Source organism: Nicotiana sylvestris, chromosome 7 (assembly GCF_000393655.2).
Source record: "Nicotiana sylvestris chromosome 7, ASM39365v2, whole genome shotgun sequence".
Taxonomy (NCBI): domain Eukaryota; kingdom Viridiplantae; phylum Streptophyta; class Magnoliopsida; order Solanales; family Solanaceae; genus Nicotiana; species Nicotiana sylvestris.
Window position 1 is genome coordinate 58,199,034 of NC_091063.1, and position 12,278 is coordinate 58,211,311.

At 37.1% G+C, this 12,278-nt stretch overlaps 1 protein-coding gene across 1 annotated transcript in view; it reads right to left on the reverse strand.

The window, feature by feature from the left end:
* Window positions 1–630: 630 nt before the first annotated feature.
* LOC138873188 (uncharacterized) overlaps window positions 631–12,278 on the reverse strand; it is a 30,188-nt gene continuing 18,540 nt past the window's right edge. The window contains exon 4 of the mRNA XM_070151630.1: window positions 631–891. Coding sequence (XP_070007731.1) covers window positions 631–891 — 261 coding nt within the window. The remainder of the gene's footprint in view (window positions 892–12,278) is intronic.

The following is a 12,278-nucleotide window of genomic DNA, read 5'->3' on the forward strand; positions in this document are numbered from 1 at the left end:
TTTCTCAAGAAGAGCCTAAGTCATAAAGGCATGAATAAGTGTTTGAAATCACCAATTCTATAATTAAAGCATGAAACAAGCTAAATTTCACTAACTCATAAACAACTAAGCCCTAAAATAGAAGACCATTAAATACCCACACTAGGGTTGGGTCACAACCCTAGCTAATGGGTTTAGATTCTCATAATAAAGGCAGAAATCAAAGACGGGGATGAAATATAAGCCATAAATGTTGATTAAAAGAATAAAATCTAAGATTAATAGCTAAAGTTACTCTAAAATTACTCAAAATAGCTAAGTACAGTGGTTCACGAGCTCCTCAGTACAAAAGATGGCCTAAAATCTGAAAAAGATCTATTTATACACAGCTGAAATTACTGGACAAAAATACCCCTACGGAGGTTCCGCTGTCAGCGCAATACTGAGTGCCTCACCACTTGGACTTCCGCGGCCGTGCAAAAGCAAGTGCGGACCGTGTTTCTTCTCTTCTGAGCTTGGTCTGGACTTGATTCCGCTGGGAGCGGAAAAGCAACCGCCTCAGCATTGTCTTCAATGCCTGCGAAATATGTTCGCGGACCACGCTCTTCATTTGAGCTCAAATATCCAGTCCTCTAATTCTCAATTTCGTCCTTAGCGAAATTTGGACCGTGACCGCGTCAAGTAATTCCACTGCTGCGCTATTTCACCGTGGTCAGCAGTGTCTGTTGTGCCAAAATTGCCTTCTCTGAACCTCAATTCCGCTGAGAGCATAATTATAGTCGCCTCAGTGGTGGACCTTTCACGGCCACACAAATTCATCGTTGTCAGCACTTTTAGCTCAGCTTTGAACTTGTGCAGGTTTAACTCCTTTGTGAGCTGGTTATGACTTTCTTGCTTCATTTTGACCAAACCCTGCAAACAAGCATAATAAGTTTGTTTTCAAAAAAAATTACACATTTTTTATCCAAAACTTAAGCACAAGGGAGCATAAGATAGGCTAGAATCCGTAGTTATCAACTCCCCCAAACTTAAGCTTTTGCTTGTCCTCAAGCAAACAAAATAATTCTCACCTCCACAAAGTGAAAGAAAGAAATATTTCAGTTGTTCTAAGGTGACTTCAGCAAGCATCAATTGGGACTAACAATTACCCTCAACACAAATGTATTATCAACAACACACAACCGTTTTAGCACCATGGCTCTAGTGCGACACAAGAGCATCAAGAGTTGACTTAACTCATCAAGGAAAATCGCTCTACTACGTAGGTCGTTGTGGAACCCAAACTCTTTCTCCTCTACTCTCCATAAGCAAATCTCACTTTTGATTATAGTGCTTAGAACAAGTATTGTGGAAAAATACACTCATCTCTCTCAAAAGAAGGTCACAAGTCCGGCTCTAAGTACCATAAGCTTGCCCCTCATGTGAATCACCACTAACGTAAGCTCAGTCAACTCGAAATTATATAGGGATTTTGCGGGTAAGTAATGAAGGATTTTGGTTCAAGGTAGGATATATCGGTCTATGTAGGTTTTATCTTTTCTTAAGCACTTCATTTTCTCATTTTGGCTCACACTTTCTTGAATCTTTGAGTCATTTTCTTCTTCTTTAGGGGACTAGAGAGACACATGTCACTCTTTCTTGTTCATGACAATCATTTTACTTATTTATAATCATTCCAAGCCTTTCATCATTGCTTTTATTTTACACCTCATATTTTTGTACGTAAAAATATGCCATAAGAAATTGGTGAAAGCTCGTAAATGAGATATTACATCCCGCATTTCGTATGTTAAAGTTTTGTCGTAAGTAAGTTTGGGAATGAGATTATTTTAAGATTATAAGAATTTTATGCTATTTAAAATAAGTAATGAGTAAATACGTGAAGGTGAGAGAGTAAGCAAATGGAAGAAAATGAATTTCGTCAAAGTTTGATATTTTGGGATAAAATATGGCCCGAGCTAAAATACTCAATATTTATGGACTAGTATCATATAAGGTACCACATGGCCATGATAGTAAGGTGAACAAGGTATGTTAAAAGTGAATAGTATTTTAAGCAATTTGAGATAATTCTTGATTATGTCGGTAATTGGCTAATTATTGATTGGTGGGCGATTAACAAATTAATAAATCATTTGGAAAATATGGTGGAAGAGATCGTAACATGGAAGCAATGTGGGTATTGTAGACATGTGATTTTTGACCCTTCCCAAGAATTTTCACATTTTTAGCGTAAATATTTAATTTAGGTCTAATATAGCTTTTTTAGCTAATTTTGACTATTTTTCCTTATTTCGTCACAAAAAGAAAAATTATAAAAAATATATATATATTTTAGTTTATGCGTTTCTCATAAATTTGAAAAATACAAAAATAGTACCTTATTTTTGTACTTTATATAATTTCGAAAATTACAAAAAATAGTTACTAATGTCTTGCAGCCATTTTAATCTTTTGAAAATACAAAATTAGTACTTTGTATTTTTTTTATCTTCATATAATTTCGAAAATTACAAAAAAAAATGGTTTCGTTAACGTTTTATAGTCATTTTAATCTTTAGAAAACATACGCAAAAAAACAATACTTTATATTTTATCTTTATATAAAAACGAAAATCACAAAAATAGTTTTATTAATATTTTGTAGCTATTTTAATCTTGAAAAAATATTAAAAAATAGTTTTGTTTTAAATGTCAGTCTTATTTTGGTAGTTATTTTACTTACATAGGATTAATTGAAAAACGTCGTGTTCTTATTCTCGGGTCCGGACGAAAGAATAATATTTGGATTCAAACTATCCGTTTTTAGGCCTAATTTTCGGACCTAACCCATAACTATCCAAACCCACCACACCTTACACCAACTCCAAGATAATGGGGGACATCTTTTGAAAAAGGAGGAGGAATACACGAACATCTTTTGAAAAGGGGGAGGGATTCACGGATGGTGGGATTTTTTTTATTTTTTATTTTTTTTTTAAAAAAGGAAGGGTCTTCAATTTTTAAAAGGGGGGTGGAAAGATTTTCTTTAAATCGCTGCTAATTCCATCACGACACAGTACCAAAATATTACCAAAATTCCAGCTGAACAATCCTCGAAACACAAGCTTTAAGTCGAGTTCGAGGTTGCGAACGAGGTCGAGTTTCTGGCGTGTTCTCTATTCGCTTTGACCTTTGTATTCAAGAAGCTTTTCCATATAAAAAAGGTCCGTTTCCATCTTCGTACTCTCATATGTAAAAGATCTGTTTTCTTAATTTTCATTGTTCTTCCATTTTGTTACAGCAGCTTGGAGATGTTTGGGTTGTTTTTTTTTTTCTTTATTTTATTGTCTTTTCTTATTGATTTTATTTTCTTGTTACAGTAGCTTTCATCCTTCATCTTCTTATCCTTGAAGCAAGGACAATTTCATGTTTTTCTTTATTTTATGCTCTTGTTACGGCAGCTTTTGTAATACGTATTAGTTTAGAAGCCAAACTTTTATACGTTTCTTTCAAAATGTAGACTCACTTAAGTTGGACCTAACTGTATAATTGATTCAACGATTAACTTAATTGTATAAAATTATGTCTCTGAATTTGTATAGCTATCTACGTTCTTGAATGAGTATATTAATTGTTAGATTAATTAAGTTGGCAAGTTAGTGTGGAATTTGTGGAAATGAACATCCTTAGAAATGTTTCTTTTAGGCACGCAATTAATCTATCTATTGCGATTGTGTACACGTTCGCGTGACATAATTACGATTTTTAAAAATAAATTGGGGTATGTGTTCGCGCAACTTCGACTAATTTTTCTTAATAATAATAAAACATTACTAATTGTGGACACGTTCGCGTGACATGATTTCTGACGCACCAAATAAATGGGTACACGTGCGCGTGACTCGTTTCAATATAATCTTCTTAATTAAAAAGCGGTGAAAAGTAAATGCACAAAGGTTCTAAAATGAGTAATTAGACAATTTAATAAGCCAAGTATGATCAAAGTGACCGTGCTAGAACCATGGAACTCGGGAGTGCCTAACACCTTCTCCCAGGTTAACAGAATTCCTTACCCGGATTTCTGGTTCGCAGACTGTTAAATAGAGTCAATCTTTCCTCGATTCGGGATTCTAAACTGGTGACTTGGGACACCATAAATCCCCCAAGTGGCGACTCTGAATTTCAATAATTAACCTCGTTTCGATTGTCCTTTAATTGGAAAAACTCCCTTGTATTTATACCCTTTACGGGGTGTAAGTTAAAAAGGAGGTATGACAGCTCTGGCGACTCTGCTGGGGACCAGACCCAGAACCACTGGTTCAGGGTTAGAAATTCGAGCTTAGATAAATTGTTATATCTGGCTTTATCTGATTTTTACATGTTTGAGCTTAATGTGCTAAATGTTGCTTTTTACCGCTTTAATATTATCTGAATTGTGCATATAAAACTGCTACGAAACCCTCCTTCCTTCTGAGTCTTCTGAATTTATGGTGCACACGTGCGCGTGGCCCACCTTTCTGTTAGAAGTCATATCAAATAAGACGAAGTTGGGACAAGTAACTAGGCCGGGTAGACTTTCGTGCTCCCGGTACGTTGCCCCCATTTCGGCTCAAGTTGTCCATTTGGGTAAGCCAGGGCTAGAACAATATGCCTCAAGTTTTTCACTTAGAATAACTCAGCTTCATGTCGGATCCCTAGTAGGAATGTTTGTTTGCATCACGTGCATTTGACTTTGGATGCTCAACACAGGGGTTGAGTCTGTCTAGGACAGGTGTACCAAAAAATGAAAATGACCATCCTGTTGCATCTTACTTACTGCTACTTGCGCATTTATTTGATTCGGACTTGCGTGTTGACTGACTTTTGAATATCAGTAATAATATTTTGAAATTCAAAAAAGAAATAGCGGTTAGAGAATTGATTGTTTATTTTTGAAAAAAAAACCAATGCCCAAATACTGTCAAAACTCTGCCGAAAAAATGAAAAAAAAATGTCTTATTAGTTTGTTTTATTAAAAGCAAAGAAAAAAATAGAAAGAAAAAAAAATTGTTGTTCTGTCTTATTTTTCAAAAAAAAAAAAGGAAAATAGTTTGTTTTCCCCTGAAAAATGACAATGAAAAAAGTCTTATTTTTAAAATAGTTTTTTTTTTATTTGTTTCTGAAAATGCCAAAAGGAAAATGAAACAATCGTGCTTGGAAAGTGGTTTTGTTATTTGTTGTTGAAAAAGAAAAAAAATCCTGTTTTAAAATAGTTCGGTTAATTTACCCGAACTACGCCGGTTTGATTCTCACCGGATGTGAGATAAGTAGGCAACCCTTATCGGGTCCAACCTCCCCTTTTGCAAAAAATAGCACATATATATATATATATATATATATATATATATATATATATATATATATATATATATGTCAAACTTTTAAGAAGTCGGGTGATGCTGTTTTGTCATAAATAGCTGAATGTTCCCGAAAGGAACGCCGAAAGTTTGACTTTGCATAAACAGCCACCTTCGGGTCATTTTGTAGATTTGGTTCAGTTGACCCACACAGCCTTAAAAATATTCATCCCCGAGGCGATGAAGGGCCGTGTTTGCAACACCACGTTTTCATTGAAATTTGAAAAAAAAAAGTCAGCGGTTAGGTGAATACCATTTGAATTTTTTTTAGTCAAAATAAGTCGAGCCAGCTTCGGCCGCGTATTAAACCGTTCTTGCCGAAATAGCCTTAGAATATCTTTCAGTTGTCGAAATGCTATTTTCGTAAAAGAACGGACAAGTGTGTAAAGTGTCATAAAATAATCTTCTCCGGCCTCAAAATTTGGAAGGGGCCACGTTTGCAAAAATAACCGTTCCGTTGCATTTGTCAAACAGAGAAAGGAAGTTGGCCGTTTGTTTTTGAAGTTTGTAAATCTTTTGATTAAAATATGTGGGTTGTTTGATTTTCGAGTTTGTAGGTCATCTTCAAACCATTGAAACCCAGTTTGTTTTAATATGAAAATTGATAAAAAAATGTTTATTGTTTATCTTTTATTGGTCCGAACTACGCAAGGTCTGATTCATGCGGGGTCATGATACGTAGGCAATCTCCATAACATTCGACCACCACTGAAAAAGAAAAAAAGGAAGAAAGAAAAATAAAGGAAAGCACAAGTGCATCGCATCTCTGATAGAACGGTTTAACTGCTTAGGTGCATTGCATCTCTGATATATGATTATCTGTCAAATGCTCTAACACTAACGTGATGGCTTCCCTTTGCTGTGTTCATATATAGAAAAGTGGTTGGTTGTGGTAACTCCTCCCTGCAAAGCAAATGACACAGAACCTCAGAACAGGGTGGGTCGGTACTGATGACCGACAACAATTGGTCGAACAGAACAACGGGTTGGTAGAAGAAGTGAAAATGCTGAGACAACATGTGGCAGACATGTATCAGGCATGGATAACTGGGAAAGCACCACCCCCACCACCGCCAAGCTTTTCAAACTCTGGCATTACCCATCCCCCATACTCTCCATCCCAACCCACTTATGACAGCTTTCCTAGCTACCCGAGTAGCTCCATCACTCGTCCAAGCTACTCCCCTCCCCAACGCTACTTCTCTCTACGAGATTTCCAAAGACGGGCTTCACTTTCCAAATACCCAGTTCCACAGAAGGCCTATCCACCCTCACAAGCCTACCGGAAGCCCCCTGGATCAGGTTTCCGGCCCAATCAAGCATTTAGGAACGAAAGGTTGCTAAAACGAGGAAAGGCTCTCACCCCTATTGGAGTATCTTATGCAAGTCTGTTTGAAAGGCTAAGGCATGCTGGCTTGATTGAGCCACTCCCCACATATACTCCAGATCCACATGCAAGAAACTTTGATCCGGCAGCACGATGCGCATACCACTCCAATGTCAGAGGACATAGCATTGAAGACTGTCGTTCCTTGAAAAAGGAAATAGAAAGAATGATTCAGGAAGGGGCAATTGTGATCAATGACAGTGACAGGGAGCACGCGAATCCTCTCGAGAACTTGTTGACGGAGGTTGATGATATGGAAGCTGATAATGGTCTTGGCAATACTAATGCAAAGCTTAGTGGCTAAGATGCCAATTTTGATAAAATGGGAGGACGCTCCGTTCCTTGGTTAGCAAGAGAGAAGCTGTTGGTGGTTTATTTTGTTGTCATTTCTGTTATCCGGATTATTCTTAGGGTTGTAATCCGAATATTGTCTTGTGTCAAACCTTCTTATCTTTCCATTTTTGTCGTATCAGTTTGTTTAAGTCTCGTTGATGTTGTGTTAAGATTTTATTCTGGTTGTTTTGTTTGTTTTTCTAACCATTTCGCCGGAAGTTTAATACAAAAGCCGGTCTTTTATTATTTCCAGTCATCTTTTTATTTAGTCCTTTTGTCATTTTCGTTCAATGCCGATTCTAGGGACATGACATGCGCACACAGTTTGGGCCTAGTCTATAAAGTTAATCATAAAACCCTGGGAAGGTGATCAAAGCATTTAAAGGAAATAAGAACGGTTTGAGATTATTTGAAGCCCGAGTCATGTGGAACTGGGGCAAGTAAAACATAAAGAAAACCGTTAAATGCAAGATTCGCCAAATTGGCATGAGGGTCGTGCATGAGAGTGAGAGTGTCGCCCAGCAGTGCTTTAGAAATGACAAATGAAAAAGCAAGTGTTTAACATAATTGTCAAGTCCAGCACCATCGGAAGAGACTATAAATCTATGTTCAATTGTGTTGTTTGCACTTGGCATGTTTTGAAGACTGGAATGACGAAGGCATTTTGTTCTGCTACCTAAACACTTTATCCTTCGTTACCCCTTTTGAGCCTTATTTATTTTCCTTCATACCCCTCGTTCGGAATCAATAGCAACGACTAGGAAATACGAGCCTGTAAGGTAAAAAAAACAACAAAAAAAAACAAAAAAAAAAGAAGAAGAGAAAAAATGATAACAAAAAACAAAAGAAAGTCAGAAGAAAACAGAGGAAGTGGGGAACTACGTTTGACCTGATTCCTCAAAGAGGATACGTAGGCGCCTCACGGCTCGGTCATGGTGTAATAAAAATTAAAAAGATAAATAAATAAATAAATAAATAAATAATCCCCAAGCAAGAAATTGGGGCAAGGGTTGCGCTTATTGTAAGCAAATATGGTTCCAAAGGTTGTAATTTTGAACCTCAAATTGATTTGTTTTTTTTAGCCTTTAATACCCTTTCTTTCTAGCCTGTCCAAAAATCTACATTACGGTCCAAAGAAAGACCTCCTGATCAGTCTTCAAGAGATGCCAAGTCAGACAAATGAGAGTCTTACCTGTGAACATAACACTCTGTTCCACAGCAGAGAGGACTCTAATCCCCAGTAGAAAGAGTCATACCGGCAACACTCCAAATCCCCAACTGGAAAGTGATACAAATGAGAGAGTCTTATCGGTGAAAATCTTCACGGACACCATAAAGCGATGAAAGATGAAAAAAAAACAAAATGAGAGAGGCTTGATAGTGAAAACCCTTCGGGCACTACAAGTCGAATAAGATTGAGAATCAGATGGGGAATTGCCAATTGAAGATCTTAAAAGACGATTGACGGCGGATGATAGGCCACATGTGCATGTCATGACTATTGGAGTCGGTATTTGCGTTTGATAGGTTTTTATTTATAGTTTCTTTTGTTAAAGAGTCATCTTTTTTCCTTTGTCTTTTTATTCTGTTCCCTTTTATCTTTTCCTTCATAGAAAAATTCCCCGGTAGAGTCTGTCTGGTCAGAACAAGTGAGAATTGACTTCAAAATATGCCATCAGCTTTACAATTATGCAAGATAAGATCTGACTAGTACATCCAAGTGATATAGTTAGCAAGGAACAAACGCGAGGACAGTTATCAAGAAAGATATCCCCAGCAAAAGGGAATTGGAAAAAGGATTGACGAGTGTCAAGAGGGATATCCTTGCCAAAACCAAAGGTTATAAACCTCAAGGTCAAGGCCCATGAACAAAGCAAGGAGAGCAGTGAGCATGATTTGGGAAATTCATACTAGACTAAAAGGTCGGGGAAAGGCCAATTTCCGAGCTATGCCACAAAAGAAGAGGGATATCCCCAGCAGAAAGGGATTATCCCAGCAAATAATATCATCCCCAACAAGTTGTGGAACGCAGAGCAAGGAAGGAGAAAGGGAAAGCCATCCCCAGTAGGAGTATCACAACCAACCACCGCGTTTTAAACTAACAAATTTTGTTTGGATTTGAAACAGGTAAAGGAAATGGCATCGATGTCGGAAATGCATGCCATAAGGGAGATTGTCAAACTGGGGAGGTACCCATTCGAAGAAGAATAAAGATAGCACCAGTCTCAAGGGAAATGGTCTTTGAACCAGTTTTACCCCCAACATAACAAGTTTTAATAAAAGGAGTTGTATCACCAGCAGACAGAACCAAAGAGATGAAACTGGTGTTTAGAAAAAGCAAAAGCCATTATCATCCCCAGCAGCTTCCAGAAGAATGAAGCATCGATTTGAAGGGATAAAATTCCCCAGCAGCGTTATCCTCAACAACGTTATCCCAAGAAGAAAACACTTTTATCCCCAGTAGTGTTGAGTGAAAATAAAAAAAAAATTGAAGGAGGGGAAGAAAGGAGACTCCCCTAGTGGTATTATCCTTAGCAATCAGGCGTCCACCTGGAGAACAATGAAGAACAATGAAGAACAATTGAAGTATCAGCAATCAGGCGTCCACCTGGAGAACAAGGAAGAACAGTTGAAGTATCAGCAATCAGGCGTCCACCTGGAGAACAAGGAAAAACAGTTGAAGTATCAGCAATCAGGCGTCCACCTGGAGAACAAGGAAGAACAGTTGAAGTATCAACAATCAGGAGCCCGCCTGAAGAAAGGAAAGACATTTTATTTTTAAAAAGTTGTTAAAATCTTGCCAGCCAAAGAAAGGAATGGCATTTTTGAAAAGTTGTTGAAGTCAGGAGCCTCCCTGAAGAACAGAATGGCGATTTATTGGTTGAAGTCAGGAGCCCCCTGGAGAACAGAATGGCGATTTATTGGTTGAAGTCAGGAGCCCCCCTGAAGAACAAAATGGCGATTTATTGGTTGAAGTCAGGAGCCCGCCTGAAGAAAGGAAAGGCGTTTTATTTTTAAAAGTTGTTAAAATCTCGCCAGCCAAAGAAAGGAATGGCATTTTTGAAAAGTTGTTGAAGTCAGGAGCCCCCTGAAGAACAGAATGACGATTTATTGGTTGAAGTCAGGAGCCCCCCTGAAGAACAGAATGACGATTTATTGGTTGAAGTCAGGAGCCCCCCCTGAAGAACAGAATGGCGATTTATTGGTTGAAGTCAGGAGTCCCCCTGAATAACAGAATAGCGATTTATTGGTTGAAGTCAGGAGCCCGCCTGAAGAGAGGAATGGCGTTTATTTTAAAAAGTTGTTTGTTTGAAGTCAGGAGCCCGCCTGAAGAGAGGAATGACATTTATTTTTAAAATTTGTTTTTGAAATCAGGAGCCCGCCTGAAGAGAGGAAAGGCGTTTTATTTTTAAAAGTTGTTGAAATCTCGCCAACCTAAAGAAAGGAATGGCATTTTATTTTTAAAGTTATTGTTGAAGTCAGGAGCCCGCCTGAAGAGAGGAATGGCGTTTATTTTAAAAGTTGTTTGTTTGAAGTCAGGAGCCCGCCTGAAGAGAGGAATGACGTTTATTTTTAAAAGTTGTTTTTGAAATCAGAAGCCCGCCTGAAGAGAGGAATGACGTTTTATTTTTCAAAATTGTTTGTTGAAGTCAGGCGCCCACCTGTATAACGAGAGGAATACTTTTTAGTCTTGTACTTCAGATTTTGAAATCAATTACCTCGCCGGAAGGCAGAAGGTTACAACAAAAATCCCCAGCATTCAATCCAAGCTGGAAATAGCAGAAAAAAGAAAAGAAAAAGAATCCAAAGTGCAGAAGGGTAGAAAAGATGTGCTCTGCTCAGTAGTTGGTTGAGGTCGCAAGAACTGTAAGCCTGGTCCTGATCCGGAAAGTTGAAGAAGGATGAACTAGCATCTACAACTAGCAAGTTTCAAGGTTCAAATCCAAAGTCTACATGAAGCACCATTCAAGATTCGAGACCAAGTTTCAGAAGACTTATAGATAAGAATCCGTGTAACTAGTAGCTAATAGGCTTAGTTTCCTTGTAACTAGTAGCTGATAGGCTTAGTTAGTTTTCTTCATCTTTCATTTTTTGTAATAGCAGGACCGCGGACCGGAACCTCAACGGAATGACACCTCGATCGGCTCTTCACCTCGGTACACTCTACCATTTCTCTCATTTCCGAACTACACGTGGTCTGATTCCTCTATAACTAAGGATATGTAGGCAGCTCAGATACCAAGGCTCGGTCACATTCCTTTTCTTTTCCTTTAGTTTAGTCCCTCCAAATAAGGGTCGGGTCAGAAACATGTCTAGTCGTTCTTTGTCGGAAAACTCTTCGTGTTTCCAGTCAAAGAGGGGCAGTTGTACACATGTGATTTTTTACCCTTCCCAAGAATTTTTACATTTTTAGCGTAAATATTTAATTTAGGTCTAATATAGCTATTTTAGCTAATTTTAACTATTTTTCCTTATTTCGTCACAAAAAGAAAAATTATAAAAAATATATATATATATTTTAGTTTATGCGTTTCTCATAAATTTGAAAAATATAATTTCGAAAATTAAAAAAATAGTTACTAATGTCTTGCAGCCATTTTAATCTTTTGAAAATACAAAATTAGTACTTTGTATTTTTTTTATTTTCATATAATTTCGAAAATTATAAAAAAAAATGGTTTCGTTAACGTTTTATAGTCATTTTAATCTTTAGAAAACATACACAAAAAAAAAATACTTTATATTTTATCTTTATATAAAAACGAAAATCACAAAAATAGTTTTATTAATGTTTTGTAGCTATTTTAATCTTGAAAAAATATTAAAAAATAGTTTTGTTTTAAATGTCAGTCTTATTTTGGTAGTTATTTTACTTACATAGGATTAATTGAAAAACGTCGTGTTCTTATTCTCGGGTCCGGACGAAAGAATAATATTTGGATTCAAACTACCCGTTTTTAGGCCTAATTTTCGGACCTAACCCATAACAATCCAAACCCACCACACCTTACCAACTCCAAGATAATGGGGGACATCTTTTGAAAAAGGAGGAGGAATACACGGACATCTTTTGAAAAGGGGGAGGGATTCACGGATGGTGGGATTTTTCTTTTTTTTTTTTTTAAAAAAAAGGAAGGGTCTTCAATTTTTAAAAGGGGGGTGGAAAGATTTTCTTTAAAAAAAGAAAAGGTTTGAAAAGA